General features: G+C 36.9%; 1 protein-coding gene across 31 annotated transcripts in view; it reads left to right on the top strand.

Moving 5' to 3' along the window:
• The window catches only part of TENM3 (teneurin transmembrane protein 3), a 1,347,463-nt gene that overhangs the window by 1,029,637 nt on the left and 293,842 nt on the right, over nucleotides 1–23,984 (top strand). For 25 of the 31 annotated variants that reach the window (XM_065061257.1, XM_065061276.1, XM_065061271.1 and 22 more), the window contains 2 exons: nucleotides 4,013–4,315; nucleotides 18,899–19,177. In XM_065061257.1, the coding sequence (XP_064917329.1) occupies nucleotides 4,084–4,315; nucleotides 18,899–19,177 (511 nt within the window). In that variant the 5' untranslated portion in view covers nucleotides 4,013–4,083. Of the gene's footprint in view, nucleotides 1–4,012; nucleotides 4,316–18,898; nucleotides 19,178–23,572; nucleotides 23,623–23,984 lie in introns of those variants that run through there. The other 6 variants (XM_065061277.1, XM_065061291.1, XM_065061286.1 and 3 more) reach the window with 2 other exon arrangements.

Raw genomic sequence — 23,984 nt, 5'->3', positions numbered from 1 at the left:
AATTAAATATTGTGCTAAATGTGCTAATGATGCCAGAGGTCTTCAAAGTAGCCTGCCTCATAAGGGAAGGTGCTCTATGGTCCCAGTGACCTGCTTGTGTTCCAGAAATGTTTCTCTGGTTTTCTTGCTTCCCTTCCAAATTAAGTTAAAAGAAATATGTAAGTTAAAAAAATGATATCTTCTCTTTATGGCTTTGAGCTGTTCTAAAATTTGGAGTGGCTATCAGAAAGTGCAATCTGACTGAGGCTGCAGTCAGCTAAGTTATGTACACGAATGGGGGGGTGACTATGTAAGAGCTGACGTGTCAGTCTGGCAGTGAGCGTACACGCTCCTGTTCCATCCATCCAAGAGCCTGTGCCATTGGACACATCACTGGAAAGGTCACAGGAGATCTTGATGCTCAGTGACACAGATGACCATCCTCAGTTTATATACCTGTGAAAGCATTGGAGAGAAACATGAAGTAGTAACATGCAGTAGCAAAATCTTTTTCACTTTTCTTCAGTATATGCAGGCCATTTCACGTTAGCATTGTAATACAACAGGTAATGGTATTTAGGATGGCTGTTCTGACATCCTTTTGTGAGTGGGTGAGTTAGTAGTTCAATAGTTTTCTAAATATTGCTCTGTGAAAATTCTTCCATTTAGTTGGAGCGAATCCATTTGATGGACCATAAATATTGACATACGGGCAAAAATTACTTGCAGATGAAGGCAAGTGTTTTTGTAACGTCACGAAATAAATTTAATTTTATTTGGTTTAAAATTTTAATCTAATTTGTCAAAAAAAACTGTTCATGCGTCAAATTAGTTGCTGTGTTCCCTTGAGATTGTATTGTACTCATTACCAATATTTCGTCTGAGCTTCTTCTAAGGCATAGTAGAAGAAATATGTGCATTCAGGTAACTCCCCCTGGAATGTAGCTTTTATGTTATAGGAAACAGAGGAGAAGAAGAAATTAAATGCGTTCAAATTTGTGCAACAGTGGTTCGTTTAAATCTGAAAATCTGAGTGGGAAAACTTGTTAATATTTTAACTACAGTGAGCTTTATAAGAAAGGAGCTGAGCAGATGGAATAATTATCAGTTTTGGGGTTTTATTTCAAGTGTTTCTCAATAATTGAAAGTATTTCTCTGAAGTTGGGGGTGAGCAGTGTTTTGTTTTGTTTTTTTTAAAGGCAAGGGGGGAGGTGGAATTCATGGACAAGTGCTGCACAGTCCTAAGACTGCAAAACATCCCCCTGCGACAATAAGACTTACGGTTCAGATCTTATGAAGCCATCTGCAAGTTTTACTTGGTTTGACTTGTCATTGCTGCCTTACTGCTTTAACCCTGATATCTATTTCTGTGTTCTGCAAATATGTTTGTGCTCTTCCTTTCTGTTTGTATTCTGATCATAGTAGAGAACGCTTATTTCTAGACAAATTTTTAAGATAGCTTTTAGTCTGTCTCTTTCTTTCAGATATGTGTATTAATTCACTGATGAAATAATTCCAAAGGCATGAGTCTGAGGATGTTAAATGTTGCCTAAAACTTGCTGAGAAATACCATTAGTTTTTAAAGTTAAAGGTTACTGAAGGTAAACAGGTGTTTTGCAAAATGCCAGATTCAAAAAGATCAGGTTCTTAAATCTTACAGGATTATTTTTTTCCCAAAATGCCCACAAAAATCCACTAGTCTTCCTTACTGTGACAGCGTAATTGCTGCTAAAGTGTCTCCATAATGTGGAGCTATTGAACAGCTTGTATTTTTTTTAACCTTTTCATTCTTTGCCTGGAGAGGCAATAGATAACCCAGAAAACTGCCTTTTGAAGTCTTATTGAGTTCATTGACTTCGTGGGAAACAGATCAGTACTTCCTCATGCTACAGCATAGATTACATCTTTGAGGATTTTAGCTTGGCATAGTAACAAAGTATCATGCAAAGAAGGGTTTGGGGGTTGGTGGTGGTTTTTTGTTTTGGTTTGAGTTTTGGTGGTGTTTTTTGTTTGTTTGGTGTTTGGTTTTTTTGGTTGTTGTTTCTTTGTTTGTTTGTTTTCAGGGGTGGTATTTTTGTTTGTTTGGTTGTTTGGTGGTTTGGGGTTTTTTTAACATTATAAAGGAGCTTGGAAGCTTGGGAAAAAAAAATATGTCATCTTTGATGAATAGTTTATGTCAGTTTTCCCATGGCACAATTTGGAGACATTAGGAATTAGTGGCCCTTTAAAGTCTTAGATGTGCTCAAGTACTTAGATGAAAAGGGAGATACACTTCCATATGAAGTCTTTACACTGCAAAAGAATACCTATGCGTATCAGCTAATAACAATTGCTAAAATCACAATTCAGTTTAGTGTTACTAAAACACAAAAAATACACATTGTCTAAAAAATTGGTTTTACATGGAAAGAACTTGCATTCATTAGTCAATCCAGTATTTTAAAATCTGATTGTTTTTGTTTAAATTAAGAAAAAAAGATGTGTGACATGTGCATGCAGACATCTAAGACTAATAATAACAATAAAATTATTCTGTTATAAAACTTCATTTTTTCTGAGCATGTACAAATATTTCCGTTTGGTTTTGACCACTTAACATTTGGAAATGAAATAAATACAGAAGAGAGTTTGCTTAAATGAAAGGCTGTGTGGCTCTGCCTTTTAGTCTAAGTTGAGACACACAGATTGAGAAATGTTAAGAGCTTTTCAGAGAATTTCAAAACAGAATGATGAAAAACTGGCTGCAATTTACAAACTAAAATTATCATTCTGTAGTAAAGAAAATACTCTACAAATCTTTTCAGGAGTGACAACTAATTAGTTTGTTTGATATTATATATTTAAAATGAAAAAGATGATGAGTTCTAAAGCAACTTTGGTTCAGCTGAACAGAATGCAAATGGGTTGGATGTTTCTTTGTGATATTTGCTGTAAACTTCGATTTTAGTTCTGCATCACAAACGACTTGACTGATAGTTCTTTGTAAAACAATCTCTTGTGATATTTAAGTACTTTGAATTGAGGGGAGCACCCACGTGAAAGTTATCCTTGAGACAGAGGAGAGAACCCTAACATATAAAGTGTTAAACAAGAAATATTGAGGCCTCAGTTAACAGATGCACTTGCAAACTATTCAAATAATTAGAACTGTTCTTCATTTAGATTTTTTTTTCCAGTTATGTTCTTTATTTTATTTTGGTACCCTTTAAAAAACAAAAGTAAAGTTTTCAAACTATTTCTTGCTCTGTCAGAAATGTAGGTATTCTGGTTAAGTGTGCTGGACCCAAGAGATGAAACTGGGAAGCCTTATTTTGAAAACTAAGCAAAATGAAACACTAAAGACAAATAACGAGTAACAGAAATAAGATTCCTACTGCAATATTCCTTAAAAACTTGAGAGAAGGAAAAGCTATTTCTGACTGTCATTTACAAATCAACTAGTTACTTGCTTTCTAGCACAGCTTACATAGAATATACTGCCTTGGAGCAGACTTCCTGCATATCACCTATAATGTTTTTGTAGCTTGCTGTGAAATTACGTGTGTATATTCTTGATGAGAACAATTTTCTTAGAATAGAAATGACAATAAAAAATTGCAGAACTCTGTATATAAAAAAGACATTAAAACTAGAAGTTCCTGACAAGCAGGAGTAAGTCAGACTAGCCATTAAAGTGTGCATACTTTTCAGAAAGAGAAAACAACTTGCCTACAGATAGACTTCAGACCAGTAACACATTCTTAAAGATGAAAAATTATTTTTTCTGGCCAGTTCTCAGTCTCTTTTAATCTTCTAAGCTATTGTATAAAAATGGGAAGTGATGTGTTGTGTTCACAAAAATTTATTTGCAAATTTTTTTTTTTATCAGGGCAGGTCATGTATTAAACTCTGGGAAGTCTTGCAAACATTACAGAAAAGCATCTCACCCATCTTTGATCAGATCTTTCTTTTTCTTTCAGACAGTTAGGAAGCAATCACAGCAATTAGAGAACATTGTAACACATCAGTGGTTGTCTTTCTAATTTTGTTATAGGTGAATGTAAGCTGAATGTAGAGAAGACTTCCAAATAAGCTGGACTGATGTGCACAGAGAAGGAATGAAGTATGGATGTGAAGGAACGTAGGCCTTATTGCTCCCTGACAAAGAGCAGACGGGACAAGGAGCGGCGCTATACAAATTCTTCCGCAGAAAATGAGGAGTGCAGAGTGCCTACGCAGAAGTCTTACAGCTCCAGTGAGACCCTGAAAGCTTTTGATCATGATTCCTCTAGGTTGCTGTATGGAAACCGGGTAAAAGACTTGGTCCACAGAGAAGCAGATGAGTATACCAGACAAGGTAGGCAAGATGTTATAATTCAGAGTGTATAGTGCATTAGTACCAAGTAACAAGATATGCTTGCTACAGGAAGAGTATGTTATTGTAACAGTTTCATCAGTTTTAGTAAAACTCTGCACACATAGAACACTTCAGTTTCCCAAATGTTTCACAAAGATTGGAAAGCATGGTGTACCATCTTTGGAATAAATAATATATGATGCATGCGAAAGTTAAACAGCCTATGTTGGGCAATAGGTCAGTGACAGCATTGCAGATTCAAGTGTGAAGTATTCAGGCCTTACAGTTTAAAAACTAGACCCCCAGCATAAATTCAAATCATTAACAGATTGCCCAAAATGTTGCCACTCCAATATACCCAAAATGTAAATAGGTGCGAAATGAATCAAAATAAACAAATACAACTGTTCCAAGAAGGCCAAGCCCTATGGACGGGTTTGGGGAAACATAGTATGTGTGGATGAGCATACAGATAATGCATTAGCTCAGTGCCTTTATCTTTTAGGTCACAAGGGCAGTAACAGAGCAATGTACAGTGAGTAAGGTAAATTAGTTCACAATTAATGCGTTTGGGTTTCTTGCAGGATTTATTTTTTTTAGTGGATATCTATGATATCTAACCAGATGCTAACAGATTGCCAGAGCTCAGTGTTGAATTTGAGTCCCAAGACTCAAGAGATACGAGAGATCTAAATATCCATGAAGATGCACAAAACCTGACTGGATGTGGTCCTGGGCAGCTGGCTGTAGCTGACTGTACTTGAGCAGGGGTTTGAGCTAGATGATCCTAGGACATCCTGAGACATTGCACTTGGCTCCAGTTAGGGTTAAGCACTTATGCATCACTTTTGGATTCAAATTTGTAGTACCTGGAATTGGCATTTCTGCATTTTTACAATTAAACTAATTAATATAAGGAGGAAAAAAAAAAGTTATGAAGTGTATGGAGTGCTGCAGCCTGGCTATCTCAAAGGATAAAGCTAGGCTAAAAGCTGTGTGAACCTACACCTAGGCCTTTCTTTTATGAGGAAACAAGAATAGATCTAGGGGTAGAAAAATAAAGCTTAATCCTTGTGAGGAAGTCCTTAGTTTTAATTTTAGAAATGTTTAAAAATATTTTCCCCATTGGTGGTTTTTCTTTGTTCCAAGTAGAATAACTTTACATTAGAATTAGAGCTGGGCAGATGGTGTTGACTTTTTTGCCTACAAATGTTTGCAAGGGAAACAAAAATATTTCTCTTAGGCTCGTGTAGCTGAGGCTTGCTGCTGCTGTAGTCTGTCTGCTTTCTGCTGTGTATTTTTGGTTTCAGTGATGTGTTGAAACTTAAGGCCATTGCTGCTTTCTAGTTTTTAGGTCATTCGTCACCTTGATCTCATTACTTTAATGGGGTAAAATCAAGAGGAAGTTTGCTAAGACCTGCAGTGTAGACACTTCCTTAGTAGTGACAAAATTATCTCAAAATAGGCACAATTTATTTAATGAGTTCATAAACTATTGCCTGAATATTGTACTATTAATTTTGAATAGCAGTAAGGAAATAGAGGAAGTTAGGTAGTCTGGCATGTCACACGTGATGGTGCACTGGGGCTTGGGGCCTTTTTCCTCTTCATTTGTTTCAGGAAAGCACATAATATTTAGCTAATACTTATTGCCCGATATGCAATAAATTGCACTTCTATAGGCCTAAACCAGTGGTCTGGGATGTGTAGTGACACCTTTCAGTGGTCTCAGCACTGTCATCTGTGCCTGTTTCATTTTCCTCATTGTCCTTTCAATTCTTTTTGTATGGCTTATTGGCTTCCTCTAATGTGTGCTGGTTTAGCACCCTTGGGGACTACCTGCAGGTTTGTTTGATAGGGTCAGGTTAGAAAGGTCTTGTTTTGCAGTCTTAGATGGTGTGTTCCTTTGATTCATCTTTGATTGAGATAATTTACTGCTTCTGGCACTGGAAGCATTTTGTGGAAAAGGTGTTCAAGGTAATTCCAAAGTTTTTTAAATAATACATAAAACACGCTTCCTTGTATTTATTTTTAATCCCCTCTGCCTAGAAATAGAGTGCAGATACCTGGCTTTGACAGTCTAATTACATGCTAGCCTGCTAAATCAACAGGAAATAAATCCATAAGCAGAAAAAGGCAAGTTTAAATAAATACCTGTAATTGGAAATTAAAATTTAAAATTAATCATGACCAGTGTTTCTTTCTTTTTTTCTTTTTTTCTTTCTTTCTTTCCCCAGATAGTGTAAAATAACAATATCAAATTTCCAGTGTCGGCTGGAAAGCTACCGGAGCAGTTACATGAGTTTCATGAGTCTCTCAAATGTGGCACAATTTAAAAATGTCAGTATGTTTTCACAGCTCAGATTTTGGGGTAAAGACTTTCAAAGATTTCTGTTGATGGATCAGAACTTTCCCACCTCTTCTTCCTGAATTGTCTCAGTACATGTCTTTGTGCTTCCTGCTTCACCAAAATCCCAGGAATTCAGAAAGCGATGCCGCCGTAGGACATAGGTGTGCTCTGTGCTGTGCAGTGGTAGCTTTATCCCAGGAGATCTCTACTTGTGGAGAGGAAGTTCTCCAGTTGTCAGTTCCAGTCACCGGATCTGTTGAATTTCTGTTGTTTGAGATTCATTGGATATATAGAAATAAGAGCTTAAAATGCGTACGTGTGTCATTGAAATTCTAAAAACAGCATTTAAAACATATAGTGAAATACTTGAACATAGAATTATTACATAACTGGGCTTATCTTGTTAATTTTGAAACCCAGTTGATGAGACTGGAAGAGCGGGTATGCTTGTTTAGGAAATTTTAACTTCATCTAGGCAACATGCTTCCAGCTAACACCAGCGAGAGCTAAGACCTACTGTGGTCTCCTTTGCTGCTTTTGAAGCCCCTTCATCTGTTCCAAGACTGTTTTCATTTTTAAATTCTTTAGATGAGGATTATTTAGCCTACTATTTCTAGAACTCCGAATTTAGCTACTTGCCCTTTGTTCTTAATCCCCACATAAAATTCAAAAAAAATTGGTAAGCCTGTGAATAATTGAACTCAGCACCTAGCCATGAGGACCAGGAGCTTTTTTTCTTTACAAGTATTTTTAAGCTAGATCCTTAATTTCATGTTGCATCTTTGACAAGATACCTAATCTCATCCTTGACAATGGATGAAGCGCCATGAAAGGTGATTTATTTTCAAGGTGTGATGATACGATTGTTTCTGTTTGTGTGTTAGGGAGGAAGAGCACACTTATTTTCTTATGCTTCAAAGTATCCAAGTATAATGAGCAGCCTGATTTAAATGTACAACTTCTAAGTGAATTCAGTGATCTAAATGCTTGTATTTTGGAATATGCCCAAGTATCTTGCTGAATTCAGGAATAAAGCTGACTGCATAAAGTTGAATTTCTCTGTTGTACAGAGAGAAATTCCTGTGTTTACAAAATTAAACTGCTGTGTGAAGTAATGTAATGTACATAGGAGACTACTGTACAAAAATATATGAAAGTGTGGCGTGACTATGAAGTGGGAGGGAAGAATTGTGGAGATATAGAAAGTAAATAGTATTTTAAAAATTGCATTTGGAAAAAATAATTTTAAGTAATATAACAATGTGAAAATAATTTGCAGGAGATCATGAGTCAAACCTGGATTAATAAGAACTGAGGAAGTTTTTATACAGGTGCCTTAAGTTAGTAAGAAAAATACTGACATGCAAAAAGCATATTTTATTTGCCATAAGATACATGTTAAAGGGAAGAGAGGAGTATGCAATACCTCTTTGTAATTGTCGTTCTATTTCCAAGAATTGTGTTTTTGCAGGACAGTATAGTGATCCTATAGAGGGATCCACAAGCACAAGGTGACAAGGGTGCAGTGCAGATTTGTGTGTGTCCAAGTTTTCATACAAAATAGTCACAGTACTGTTTGCAAACTGTGTGAGTAGACAAGCTGAGCTGCAGGACACTTTTTGCTAATAGAAGACCTGATGTGGTAGTGCAAGTTTTGTTAAATTTTACTTTTGAAAGCTTGAGTCAACTACGGCTTAACCTCCAGGTAAAGGTATTTGGTCTTTCTAGCTGGCGGTGAGAATGAGTTCACCATCTTTGTCAATCAGAACATTTCATTGTCAGCCAAGTCTCAACATCAATTTCTTTTCATGCTATCACTTTCAGTTTTGCAGGAGACAGTCTAATTACATGCTACTTATATGGATGGTTTTGTACCTTTACTCTTCTGGAACACCGAAATGCCTAAATTAGATTAAATGCCCTAATAACTCTTTGGAGCTGCAAAAAGATGGGCTGAACTTACCAAACAAGCAAAGAAAAATGATTTCTTTCCTTTACAGTATGCTGGATCACTGCTACCAGGTTGCTAAAAAGCAAAGCCGTGTACAGTACATTACACTGTGTGGATGTATCATAGCTATCATTCAGCTGACACTCCTGTAACAATTAGATTTAGATGCTAGAAAAATCTCACTATTCAGCAAAAGAAGGACCTGAAACAGTGACATATATGCTTCAACAGTTTTATTTTCTTATTTAAGATATAAAACACTGTCAGGTATATATTTTTAAGACTTCAGAAACCTGAAAAATTAATTGCAGCTTCTGTCTTAATGTAATATGACTCCAAAGTCTGTTGCCTTTAAATACTAGCTGCTCAAAATGAGTTATTTGGACAGCAAAATGATTAATCTTTTTATTCACCATAAATGTCAGCTGTAGGATTAAAGGATTTAAATGGTCATGTTTTTAAACCTGAAGCTTGAGTATTTTAAACTTACCTGTGTGAAGCAGTGGAAGGGTAGATATGTAACACCATTTTTGAACTTGCACTGCCTATGCCTTATTGATGAGCTGATTTTGACTATTGAGTAGGCAAGTGATTCTCAATAGACCTGAATCATCCTGCTTTGCACATTGTTTACAGGAAGGTATGAAATGATACCTAAGTGGCTTTGTGATCTCCTGATGAGCAAATTAATCACCATTCAGTGACATGACAAGTGCTGTCTCTCAAAATCTGAGGCGGATACTAGAATTAGTGTTTTATGCTCCTGGCTGCAGTACAAGATGTGTCCTGATTGTGATCGTGACAAGATACTTTTTTTGTTATGCTAAAACACGGCCACCCGCGGTATGTGCCCTGTTTGAGTGGGTAACTTCTGTAAGCAGCATACAGTGCTGGATAATTTTGTGGCCTTGAGCTAAGCACATAACCTTCTGCCAGAGGTGAGGTTTTTTCCATTTGTAATACAGGAATAATAATACCCACCTCACAGGCATGTTGGGAAGATTAATTAGTTTATGTTTGCAAAATTCTTTGAAGATGAAAAGCGCTGTAAGTGCTAAGTAATATTATCATCTTTCATTGCTATACTAGTTACTTCTTAAAGCAACAATAAGAAGTTAATTGGTTTTCAGGTTCCAGGTGATAAGGATCTGTTGACTTTTAAAGTTATTCTATTAGCTACAGAGTAGTACTAAGAAAAACATTTCACTGCTATTTGATTAGGAGTATATTTAGCTCACGCTCAGTGATATGCACACTTGCTCTAAGGTATTCATCTAGTTGAAATTGGCCCCTTGTGGGTCATGGTCTGTAGATGAGCTATGGATCTGGAGACAAAGGGCAATTGTGATTCTCCAGGGAAAAATCAACCTTGGTTATTGGAAGTAGACTGCTTGATCAGGAATTTCTACACAGCCTTGATCCACAGAGTAGAAACCTTGTCTTTGACTAGGCCCATTGCAAAATAAGACAATTAAGTTCTTGATCATAATGATAAAGCATTTATAAGATGAGCAAGGGGTCTTCACAAGGACTTTCAGCCTCATGGAGAGGAAGATACTGTAGAGGGTCTGTAATTGCTCTGATATCTTTCCGTACCTCTTATACTGAGATGTATGTGCTGCTCCTGTTCATAATAAAAAGTGAGAACTACTAAGATAAATGGATCAGATGCATGACTATAAAAAAATTCCTTTAGCCTGTTAACATGTATGAAGAGAATAAAGCTAGAAAAGTGTGTGGTTAGAGATGGGGTGAGGGAAGGAATGAAAGAGGCTGAAAAGTCCTGTCTGTCCTGTTCTTGGATTTAGTGCTTAAGGGCTGAGGGTCAGGGGACAGGCTAAGCTGTCAGTGATTGCTTATTCCATCACTGGCAAATAAATGCAGAAAGAGAAGCTGAGATGTAAAATAGGAATAATTCTTCAGAAAGTTCCTTGATACTTTCTGAACTTAGTTTGTAAAATGTCACAACTTACTGGCTTGGGAGCCAGTACTCAGTGTTACTGAGCTTATTAAAGCTGAAAGAGCCAAGGAACTTTGTTTGCCTCAACTTTGTGTTTCTACTTTTTTGCTTTGCAGTGCCATAAATACGTTGAGTCATAAATCCTTTCTTGTCCTTAGCATAATAGACATTTTTCTATAAAATCTAAAGTAAGACAATGCTATGCTATGTTTAGTATGGAGATTTAAAGAATGGAAACCCTTTTGGGGGATGTGGCAGGAAGCATGAGTGAGAGAGAGAGTAAAAGAGATTTTTATTTCCACAGAAATCCTTGGGTCGGCATTCTCCATTCTTTTTTTGAACTTGGTCTGACCGCCTCATTCTGTCCATGCATTGCAGAGCTGATTCCCCTATATGGGGGATACTTGTTTATGAAATATTACAAACAGAAATGTATGGGCTACTCTGAATAGGTGTGTTGGGTTTTTTCTTTATACCAGTTCAGAACCTGTTGAACTAATCAAGTTTTCTGCCATGCTGTGATACAAATCCCTCTGTGGGTCTGTCTGCTTACTTGTTGAGGCAGACACATCTTCCCTGGCAGAAAGGCAGAAATAACGGTAGAGTTTTCTCTGCTTCCCACATGGAGGAAGAGCAGTGAGCCTGAGCTCTATTTTGCTTGCTTCCCTTCAAGCTGCCTCCTTCCTTCTCACCTTCTTTCTCCAATACAAGCTATACGTCATGTCGTTAGCATCATACTGACCGTAATACAGCAGTTCATACCTGTCAACCACCTGTGGTTGTAGGCTCTCTGCAGGCTGGATATCCATCGTCTTTACATTGCTTATCCTTGAGTCATATTTTCTTCACATCTATCAAGTTTAGGCTTTATTTGTATTTTGTAATAAATGGATGCTGAAGTGTTGATGATTTGGTCTCAGGATCCAAAGATTAAGATAAAGGCCTCAAATGTCTATACTGTCATTCTGGTCATGGTCAAGATTTTGCATTCCTTGCTGCCCATGGAATTGTATTTCTCTTTTAAATGTACTGAATCCTTTTTTTTTTTTTTTTTTTAATCCTTGCAGCCCATGATCTGAACAGCTGTGTTAGTGTATCTTAATTTAGTTTGTATATTATGTAATTGTAGTCATAAAACCAGATTTTAGTATAAAATCCCCAAATTTGGAACTGTAATGTTCAAATTATTAATTCATTTGCTAGAATATGATTGCTGATGCTGTAGCTTGAAGCTTTGAATTTTGCAATTGTGAAATTATCTTCAGCTGACTTTAATCTCTGTGGTAACTTCAGAATGGCTTGATGAACAGTCCTTTATCCTCATACTGGATTAAGAAGTGCTTCTTATGTTCTAGTCTGTGGATTAGTATTGAGGATCCCCTGCCACCCTCAAGCCTAACAGGGAATAAAATTGTGAGTCTCCCATACCGCACAGAAGAAGTGTGCACGTTTGAACCGTAATTTGGAAAACCAGTGGCAGGAAGATATTTTGTTTCATTCACATTGATTCTGCTCTACTTCTTAGAATAAAAGTTTTCCCAGGCTAGTATTTGTGATTCTGTATTTTAATGATAGTAAAAATACACAGCTGGCTTAAGTATAAGGTTTGAAATAGTTTACTTGCCACGAAACGATAAGTGTGTGGGGTGGGTTTTATTATTTTTTTTAAACGAGCATTTACTCAGGTTTTGAGTCTCCCATAAAGCTCTTCTACCGAGAGTGGCAGTCAGTGCAGCTCAGGGAACTCACAGTATCTGGCACTAACTCTTTCAGAAGTCGCTGAGACCATGACTTAGCTCCCCATATGCTTTCAAAAGCACATAAGAAATGTGAGAACTGTGTTGTTAATGTTTGCTCAGAATAATGAGCACTTGAAAATTACATGCATGGTTGCTAAGATTTAATATAATTTAATGCTATTTATTATCGCGTAGTTTACTGGATATACTGGAGAAGCAAATATCTTTTATATGAATCTTACAACTCCACTCTAAATCAGATAATTACAAGAAAAAAGGATGAGATGGAAAAGTGAATAGAGCAGAAAGGTCAAGAAGAGATTAAGAGGTGACAAGGAAGAAGGTTGTGATGAGTGAAGAGAAAAACATAGGAATTAAAAGGAGGAGGAAAATGTGATACAGTGGATTAGGATGGTTTAAATTTCACAGATAATTTTCAGAAAAACAAAAGAAAAAAGTCAGGCTTAAGTAATAACAGCAAAATACTATGCCAAGTCAAAAGAAAAGGTGTTAACATAGGCAAAGCTCATTATTTATCAGTCTTCACTGCTATTTTTTCTATCCTAGCAAGCAGAACTCTGCAATTACAGCTTTGAAAACACCTTTCTAGTAAATATGTTGTGAAGTTTGTGTGACAGAATGGATGGTATTGCACCTATTACTCATTCTTTCTTTTGTATAATTGTATTCTACCTGCTTAACATTCTGACTTCTGGAGCAAGCACTTTTACACTTCTTAATGGAGTTTTGTAGAGTATTGAAGGCCTGTGTTTTACTGTTTTCTTTTTTTAAAGTATTTGTCCTTTACAGCAAATTTGTTGTCCTACTGTAGATTTAATTCCAATTCTCTCCAGTCTTTCTCAAGACGGACCAGCTTTTTAAGTGTACCACACTGTATTTGCCCCAGTACATGGAAAAAAAAAATCTTTACAAAGAGGTCACATATTTTTCCTTAAGAAACCAGCTAGATTTGACACTTGAAAGTAGATGATGTTTAAAATCTCACAGGATTGCGTGGAATGCTTGCTAAAACAGTCCAGACCTGCTTTGATCATCTAGGAAGATGACGTCTACCTCCTGTTTTCAGTGGTCCGGTAATGACTAGCTAGTGCCCTGAAAACAGAAGGGACAGTTTTGCTGCCTATTGTTATATACAATGAAGTTCCTTTTTATGTCTTTGACAGGCACATAATTTAACTCTGTATTTTTCAGAAATTAATAAAGTGAACAGGCCAGCCAACTTGCAGAGCTAATTCCTTCGTAGTTGTCATGTGCATGAGTTAGGAACGCCAAGGTACTGCTGTGTTAGGTCAGTTGTGTTGAGCTCTTGGTTGTACAGAAATGATGACACGTTTCAGAGATGTGGTGTAGCTGTTTGCTGGCTTCTGCTCTACTGGAAGTGCTCAGAGGTATGGAGAATGAAGTCCAGGTAAGGAGCTTCAAATGGGAAAAACATGCCCACTGCATAGTGTCTAAACACGGATACAGGAGGAAATGAATACTTCTCTTGTGTCAAACCAACAGAAAACAGCATGGTCCTTGCAGTAAGACTCTCATATTAGCTCTGCTTATACAATAAGCTTATATGATAAGCATTGTATTATGAGGCCACGTTTGTGTGCAGTAGTCTGCAGACGGAAAAATAAAAACCTGAGAAAAACATTTTTCCCCATATTTTCTAAATAAATGAGATCTTTTAATTAAAAGAAAAAGATCCTAGTTTTGCATTTGTATAGCTTTGATTTTTTCACAGTTTTTCTAAGTACGTACCTTTGTCATGCGTTCTCACAGAGTGACTATAGGGAAAATGCCCTTTTTTTTTTGAAGGGCACAAAGGTGTTATAGGCAGACAGAAGGCAGCAAGATACAAAGGAAGAACAGATGAGAAAAGGAACTGATGAGTAATTGAGGATGCAGAGACAGCAGACATGGCATGAAACTTCATCAGAAACATAAGCAGGAGCTAAATTAAACAGAATTTTGAGTGTGGGCTTGGCTGGGTTTGGGACCTCTGCCTTTTTGGGAGCATGTCTGTCCTCTTATGACAAAAGCAGTGTCAGTAAAGGCAGTCAAATTATGATTCCTCTGGTTTAAAAGGCAGAGGAGTGGGTGTGTTTTTATGCTAACTAGGCAGATGTTTTGGAGGCCTTTTGTGTTTTTTTTTGTTTTGTTTTTGTTTGGTTTTGATTTTTTGTTGTTGTTGTTGTTTGGTTGGGGTTTTTTGTTTGTTTGTTTGTTTTTTGTTTTCTTTCTCACCCTTTTCCAAAAAGACTATTGTTGCTGAAATCTGGGTTGTCAGCTTACCAGTGGTTAATGAATTGCTAAGGACAGTGCTGATTCTGGAGATGCTGACAAATTCTCTGTTGGATATTTTTTGTTCATTCCTTCCATTTGTTTTTTTCCTCTTTTCATGGTTTTTAAGAGAATATCTCTGTATATATGTAGTATAGATCCAACTTATAGGAAGGACTGACAACTGAAGAACCACAGGGCCTTTTGTTTAGTAATCGTCTTCAAAAACCCATTGCAACAGTTAATATTTCCAACTTGAACCTTAAGTTATCGTGGGTGTCTTTGAATAACTTCTCCAACTTAGGCCAGGGAAACAAATGTGACACAAGTACATCAGCATTCCATATAATTCAAGCTGTTGACTTCTAACTTTCTAAAATAATGCATAATTTCTGCATACATCAAAGTTGTATGCAGTATTTGATTAAACTAAAAAATCAGTTACAATTCCAGGCAATGTAACCTGTGTGGTTCTAGGAGAGAAATATATATATGCACACTCTGTCATTTAAAAATTAATAATTATATATATATAGACATATATATGTATAAATTATGTTGGTATATTTTTGTGTGTATTTTAGTGTGGTTAAGGAGGTATACCAATTGTACATGGATCATTGCTTACACAGAAAGTGGTTGCAACATAATAGGTAGATCTGTGTGGTTGCTGTTGGCAAATGCTATGTTTGTAACAGTGATGGCTGCGCAAGCTTCTGAAACCTATTTTAGAGTTATTACATTAATTTTGTTCTTATCTGTGCAAATTGAGAGTGTCAGCATTCTTTACACTACCCATAAATTGATATTCCCAGCCAAGAGAAATGCAGTATCTCATGGTAGAGTGGTAATAAACAGCATTGTTGTCAGTTTTTAAAACTTCATGAGACATCATCTGAAAATAGACCAACACTCCTAGAAGTGTTTCCAGAACGAGTCTCTTTGAAACTTTGTGTCTAATCTTTTTCTTTTTTATACTTCATAATTTTTAAGGGGGGAAAAAAAAAAGCACTATGCATATCTGTTCATTCTTTATCTACATTTTCTTCTCAGGAATTAGTTCATTACAATTGCCAGGTTGTGTTTAAGTCGTTATGAAGTGTTGAGGCACTTATTGTCAGTGGGAGAAATTGAAAATGTGTGTACAGTGTAAGAAACCAATTATTAAATCCCTTGCATTGAAGTTATCCTGGAAAGGTTAATTAGAAACTCTAAGAATACAAGAAGGAGAACATCTTGTCTTCATACTCTTTTCTTCTTTTTTTTTCCACTGAGCTCCTACAACCTCCTTTTCAATTTTTATTTTTATTTCATGGTATTGTTCATTGTCAGGTAAAAGCCCCCAACTATTCTGCTGCCCACTAGGTCTGTGTCCCAGCTGGGTTCAGGTTCCCTTGGATCCTGGAAACCTTCCTGTTTACATTGTTTAGGAATCTTAAGATGAGGTAAAATGTTTTTATCATGAATGTATGATTTCCTTTGGGATATAAATCCTACACAAGTATATGTTATTACATGTCAACTTCTTTGTTTGGGTTTTGTGGGGTTTTTTTCTGTTTTTTTGTTTGTTTTGCTGTTTTGCCTTTTTTTTTGGTTGGTTGGTTTTTATTTGTGTAGGCGACTTACACGGAGTACAATCCTCTTAGTAAAGCTCTTTAGGAAAGCTTTAATTCAGAAGATGATTTAGGTTGATATTTCTAAAGCTGCTACATCATTTCTGGGCTATGCTGTAAAACTTCTCTGTGTAGTGAAAAGCTCTAATATATTGAATATGATGAGAGAGCCATGTAGAGACCTGCCCCCTTTTCTGTTTTGGCCCTGTGACGTGCCATTTTGGTTTTCTTAACCATAAGAGGAGGAAAAAAAGAAGAAAATATTTCACGTGGTGGTAGGCTGTTGTAAACTTAAAGTAAAACATAAAATCCAATAACAGCTGGTAGGTGGTATGTTATGCCTGAGACCGAGTCTCCTAGAAAGTGATGGTGGAGGTCATTATATAATGACTGAAGTAGTTTCTGTTATAAATACTAGTTTGCTTCAGAGAAAAAAAAAAGGAGAGGACAGGGGGGGAGGAAGGAAGACTGTTCTCTTCAGATTGATGCGTGTGCACAGATGTTCTCCCTGAGGGAATCTCAGAGTGCAGAGAGGTCCTTTTGGCAGTGGTGGGGGGAGCATGAGGCTGTGTGATGCAGGCTGGCTGAGGAGCTGCAGGTCGCGATGCTCGCCCGCTGCGGCTGGTCCAGCTGGGGCTCCAGAGGCAGCATCTGTGTCCGTCTGCACCCTTCCTCACCTTCAGGTCTCAGTTTTCTGAGGTTAGGGGGATCATAGGCATAACAACTTATAGACTTGAAGTCGATGGCAGGTTTTTTACTGGCTCAAGGAACCTTGTCTTTAGTCAAAAATACCTCTCTCCTTTCCATTTTGCTACTCAAAACCCTGTTCTTGGAATCAATAAGTTGCTGCATATGCAACTGTGTGTATGCCTTTGTCACTTCATGTGTGTATGGGCACACCTGTGCACATACACATGTGCACGTGGGCTTCTCCTGTATTTGGTTCTGACTTCAGGCAGCTGTTTGAAAATGTAGGTTCATGTAGTAATGTACTAAACACGTAAAACCAGTGTTCTAGACTGTTGTCCTTAGTATTTATTTACCAAAATGCAAAATAATAAGCAGTTTAGTCACTTTACTACCTTCAGCTCTGACCCTGCTGCCACTGGGTGGTTTGTTTGGCCTGTTTGCTTCTCTTACTAGTTTCAACTCTCACAAAACCTAAAAATTCACATGGCACGACAGCTTTTAAAATTGAGGGGACACTCTCAGTGTGCACGGTAATGCCCTCTTCTGATACCCTTCATGCTGTTCAGACATAGGCATAGGTATGCTTAGTCCTTTTGTAGATACCTCCCCAGCTGTATTTTCATTCAAATGTTTATTCACAGTTGCATAATAAATACAGTTTGATTTGTACCTAATTTTACTAACCGATTTTCATTATTAGTGAAAGTCATTGTCAGAATTCATTTATGGTTCTGACTGCAAAGAAACTTACAGTGACAACTTCATATGACCACAGCAATAAAATAATTAACTGGCTCACTTAAAACAAGTCAGTGGATAGGGCAGTAACTCTTGATATTTCAGGAATTATTCACACTTCTGTATTCACACTTCTGCAATACTTTTACTTTCTGATTGATAGGATTCTGTTCTTGTTGTATTATAAGCTTTAATTATCTTACTAAAGTATTTTTCTGTTAAATTACTAATTTTACTGTTAAATTCACAAATTGAATGTGTGTTCTAATTTCTTCTCAGAGCTATGAGATAAGCGTGGGCTAGGGTGGAAAAGCATTATGGGTATAGGCATGCAAGTGGGCTTGCCCAAGTGTCTATGTGCCATAAAATGTCTTAAATCTACAGACATAAACATAGGATGAAGACACAGCCATTAAAAAGGCAGTCATTTTAGAGTGTCACATAATTTAGACGCTTTAAGTTATTGAAGTGCCACGAGTTTATTGCACCTAATTTATTAATACAATCATTTGGGATTCACTTATGTCTCTTGCTCTGCCCCAAAACAGAGGCTTTAAAGTCTGTTTAAAATGCACTGACTTTTCAGCAGTAAAAGCCTAAAATGTTTCTCAAAATACAGAGACACGAAAAATAACCATGGTACTGTAGTCCTTGCAGGTAATGGGTGGCTGTGTTCCTGTTTGTTTATATTTGTGTATTAAAGCAGGGCAGAGAGATGTAATAAAGACCAAGTGAGTTTGATTGCCGTTTAGTTTTTCCATTGCCACATTTGGTGACATGTTAACGGAGAAAATAGCCTGTTGTTTTGGCCTCTAACCAGGACAAAAAAAAAAAATAACCCTGACAAATACCTTGCTACTGCTTGCATATTTTGAAAAATTAAAAAAAAAAAAAAAAAAAAAGTTTGCCCTTTATTTTTAATCCTTTTGCGTTCTGAATTGGCTTTTCTTAGTTTTCAGGTTCTATTATGTTTCTTTCCTATCCAGGAGCACTTTCGATGTGTTTAAGCAGTTAAGAAAACAGTGCTAAGGTGCGGTGTGGATGAAAAGGGGCACGGCAGAGAGCTGGAGACAAAAGAATCCACTTGATTGTAATACCTGTGGAGTTTTGACAAAACAACTAGTGTGATAACCTGAGACAATTATGCACATGAAGAGTTTTTACTTCTAGGTTCTTTTTTTTTTTTTAAAAAAAAAAAAAAAAAAAGTAAAAAATTCTCACTTTTTGTTATCTTTTTTTCCCCTAATCAGGACAGAATTTTACCCTAAGGCAGTTAGGAGTTTGTGAACCAGCAACTCGTCGAGGACTGGCATTTTGTGCGGAAATGGGGCTCCCCCACAGAGGTTACTCTATCAGTGCAGGGTCAGATGCTGATACTGAAAATGAAGGAGTGATGTCTCCAGAGCATGCCATGAGACTTTGGGGCAGGGGGGTCAAATCAGGGCGCAGTTCCTGTCTGTCGAGCCGTTCCAACTCAGCCCTCACTCTGACTGATACCGAACATGAAAACAAGTCCGACAGTGAAAATGGTAAGTTCTTATGCATATGCCCATCTATAAATCAATGTTTTATTTGCTGTTTTGGTTGGCACTCAATAATTTTAAATCTTTAAAGGAATGGCCTTGAATTATTTACCTTCACTTAATTAATTATTTATTTTTCCTCACAGAAAAGTCAATCTTCAGTATCAGTCCTAACTAATGCAAGCTTTGGCTGTAATGTTTTAGCTGTAACTTTGAAAGAATTTAATCATAAAAAAGATTAGCTGTTTTATCTCAGGCCATGTCACCTGTTACCCTTTGGGGAACAGCTAAGTAAGTGGTGATAAAGTTGATCCCCAAGGCCAGCTTGCAATCAAAGGTTTCATTGTAAAATCTTCTTTAAGGCATCTTGGAGAAGTTGCAGAATCTTAGAATGGATGAATGAACGCAAAGAATGGCTTATTAACAGGGCTCAAAGAAATTTGATTGTGCTTTAAACTTCCTAGTTGATGAGAGCAATTGAAATTGTGTTGAAGAGGGACATGTGGCCTTTGACGTGCCTGGGGGACTGGATTACTGTGCAATTAAAATCTGAAAAAAAAAATCTCAAGAGCAGCTTTGGAGGACGTGGGGTATGACCGTTGTATATTAAGGCTCAGTGTTTAAATGGAAATAGGTTAATGCAATAGACTGATTCATTTTTAAAGTTTTTCAAAATTTTTTTACCTCCACTTGAGACTGTGAACAGAACCTAATGTGGTGTTAAATGCATAAATCCTAGAAAACATTTTGTGTTAAACTTTGTTTTATTTGCAGATTTTCAGCTTTATTAGAATTAAAATGATTATTCTATTAACTTGATAGCTTTCTATATGACAATTTCAAAACAGGAGTAACAAAAAATAAGTTAAAATGAAAATTAGAGTGATGGCTGTTGCCTGCATGTCTACACTTAATTTTATTAATTTACTAAACCTGTCTGCTGAGCTGTACAAAGGTCAGAGCAATTTTATTTCTATCTGCTGGCAATTGTGGTGAACAGCAATGTAGGTGTATATGTATGGTAATCCTTTTTTTCTTAAAAAAACCCAAAAACACACTTATTTTATCCTCTAAACAATAATGTTTAGTCCTACCTATTTATTATTTCCCCTTTAGTTTGAGAAGACAAAATCAAAGCTATATTTTGGGTTTATTCACACTTGTTGCCTTACCTCTGGCCTGTTCTAACTGAAGATGTCTGTGCAAGATGGCTGTTTCACAGGGGAGCCTCCTTTCTGTGTTGGACTTAATGCCGCATGGTACCCGAGGAGACAGCTCTCCATGTTTGCAGGTGTTTTGTCTCATGCTTGGAAAACCTGTTTTGAGTCGGAGGCAAGTTTTGAAAGAGGAGGACAGGAGTACTTGCCTGCCTCCTTTTGGCAGTGGAGTTTCTGTTGGATGACTCTTGATACTTAAGCTACAAAGCAATCTAGAAAAAATTTTTGAGCAGCCTTGTGGTTATTGTTCTGAAGGGTCTATGCTGAAATGTTCTCTTAATTATTTTGTAAAACCCCACGTTAATGATCTTGAAAGTACACATTTTTATATACATGCATACACAGACACACGCACCATTTCCTTAAGAGAGTTGTATCTTTACATTACCAAAGAGGTAACTTATTCAGAAGCACAATAGGTTCAGTATACTTTTTTGTATAAACTTTATATTTATAGTTTTTGAAAAAGCAAAATGCCTGTTTACAATATGCCAAAACTTTCTCCATGAAGTTAAAGTTGGAATTCTGTTTTATTTTGTCAGGTGTGAGAAGCCTGTGAATGTGCTAGAAGAGACATTATTCTGCACTGGTTAGAATTATGCAAGGGTTGTCTAATGTTTGATACAACTTCAAAGAAGAGTTTAGTCACTAAAAAGGATTACAGTTGATTTCTGTATTGATAGGAAGGCCAGCAATCCAACTTAAGAAGGTACTAGGACTGCTGTGAGGCTAATGAAATTTTGATGGCTTGAGAGTCCCCTAGAGTTAAGAAACTTACATAATTCGGACCATGTCATAGGTCGCCATTTCAGCGGAGATGTTATGGAAGTGGTGAAAAGCTAAATCTTCTTTGGTATTTTTCTCTGAATTTTTGTTTCCACCGAACATAGAAGATTTGGCTGAGAAACGGGTTTATACATGTAGTTGGAACTCAGTATGTTAAATGCTCATGGTAGAATAGAAAATATAATTTAAAGCCAGGGAAGCTGTATCATCCTGGGAGGCACAGGTGCTCTAATCAAAGGGCTGACCTGCAGGTGTGAGTTTGTTAATTTGTGGCTTGAAGTTAACAGCTGTGCCAGTACGCTGTTAAAATCTGACAAATCTGGTAAGTCTTTGAAACCAAAGTTAGAGTTACGATGAGTTCTCTGTACTGTGTTCCCCGTTGCTATGTGTGAAAGCTTCCTGAATGAATTTTGATGAAATTGTTGTACAAGTGAATGCATTTCTATGCAACATGTTTACCTTCAAGGCTGATAAGGAGCAACAGGTTATGATGAGCTAAACACAACAGTAGATGATACTTTCCTCACCTAAAGCCCCCAGTTCTTGAGCGATCCCGCTGTTCACCCAGTAAGACTGTTCACTGTTTAAATAGTCCATTACCATAAGCAGACCTTATTGTAGTTCATGGGCCTATTCACAATGATAATAACTGTGATTTATCCTACAGGTTTATGAACTCAGAAGTAACCATTTGTTGAAGGTACTTTGGGTTCTCGTTCTCATCAGTTAGGCAAGAAGAGAAGCTTGGCATCAAAACACAATTTCCTTTCCTTCCTTGTAACCTTTCTGTGTATTTGCTCTTCCAAAATAGTTGTGGACTGCATATCCCTCAGGAAGGCAAAACTCAAGGTTCTGTGGCATAATTATGATAAGTGGAAATAGTTTGAAGATATTGAATTTTATTTGTTGAGGTCTCAACATTATGTTTCTAAGAATCTCCAAAAGCAACCTAGATTTGTGAATAATAGTGGCAGGATTAGAAGTTTCTTTAAACAAAAAATATTGCACATAATTATGTTGCAAAATTAAATGAACTAATACCATGAACGCCAGCAGATTAAAAAAAAAAAAAAAAAAAACAAAAAACAAACCCAACCAAACAAAAAAAGAAAAACCAACAACAAAACATTAGAACTGTTTTTGAATCATAGGGCTTATAGATGTATTCTCACATCAAGTTCTAGGTTACTGCTCAGTAAATCATTCTGAAGAGAAATATTTTTCTTTGAGCTCATTCATGTTCCATATAGGACTCTTGGCATCATATTCTGAGAGATTTGTCATGTCAGCCTTCCTGAAGGAGGACCTGCATCTGTTAATCTGGGCAACCTACTATGTGATGTATCACTTGGAGAACACCAAGCACGCATGTGCTTCTTCAGGCTTTCTTCTCCATTCCCTTTGCAAGTTACTTCATAAATGCTGCATCAAGAAATTTATGTTAGCAATTGTTATAGGAGCTGTGCCTTTGAAATACAAGCAGTTCATCTTTTACATGCTTGCCAGTAACTTTATGTTGTTAAGCTGTTCTAAGATTACTAAAGCTTGTCTTTTAAACTTGATAAATATTACAGCAGAGTATGAGCTAGAATTTATATTTAGGCCTCAGATGGCCCTTTTGCTTCAAGAGTCAATATATTTTTAAGGTCTCTTAGAATCCACTTATTTATTTGAATTATTTTAAAATCTGTTAAACTGCAATCCCTGACTTTATGAGACATCAGAAAGCTAATAAGCAAAACATGAAAGTTAATCAAGCAAGTTATTCCCAAAGTCCAGCTCCTTATAGCGTTATTATTTATTGTGAAGTTATATGACCAGTTTTGTACTGACCTTTCGTGCTGGCCTGAAGCTCAGGCTGCGGCAATGATTGCAACTGGGAAGTCACTCATTTAAGACTTGAGCAAGTCTGTGTCACCTTCTGTCCCTTTGGAAGCAGTATTGACTGTGCTTCTGAAGAAGAGCTGGGCACAAGGACAGAAGCGTGCCATGTAGTTGACTCTGCCCACAGCCACAAAGTCTATCCAGGCATACAGAAAATCATTCTGATGGCACTAGAATGCAGGGTTTATTTTCTTACTTAGTGAAAGTTTTGCACTGATGGGGGTGCAGGGAGACCAGGGTGTAGCAAAATAAAAAGAAGAAAGGGAGAGAGGAATATGAGATCATGGCCTCAGACAGTTGTTCCTGAATTGGCTAGATAAATTATTTGAAACTTGGACCCATTTTTCACAGATCCAGAAAAGTGGATGCTGCTGGTAGAATGTTCATTGCTGAGGATTTCTATAAAGAGAAATTTTCAGTTTGAGCTGTGTGGGCACCTGCTTGCTTCCTCTCCAAGTTAGCCAGTTACTGAAGATGGCATTCTTGTGAACCTAATATTCTCTTGTCCTTCCAGAATGGTGAATTTACTGGCATTCAGATCTCTGAAAACCAAGAAATATATTGGTAAGATACTTGTCAAGACATTTTAAATCTGTTCTCTCTAACCCAGTACATCTGTAACTTATACTGGCACTCTGCATTCTTAAATAATGCACATCATTCAGGAAGTAGTGTTACACATTTTCACCTCTTTAACATCCTTCTTTATGCTAAGGCAAAACTTGACTTAGACGGACTCTACTGAATAGGAGCTGCTTGGTACCTGCTAGCCAAATGCTGAGCCTGCTGATCAAAACCAGCCACATAGCTGATGAATTAATATTCATCTTACTGCCATACCACCATTTACAGCTTCTTCACTCTTTCCCACAGTATTCCATCTAGCAATTATCTACCCCTCATTAAGCATGCCAATATCTCTTAAA

Source organism: Columba livia, chromosome 4, assembly GCF_036013475.1.
Source record: "Columba livia isolate bColLiv1 breed racing homer chromosome 4, bColLiv1.pat.W.v2, whole genome shotgun sequence".
In the NCBI taxonomy this organism is placed as follows: Eukaryota; Metazoa; Chordata; class Aves; order Columbiformes; family Columbidae; genus Columba; species Columba livia.
This window is presented reverse-complemented; position numbering and strand designations above follow the sequence as displayed.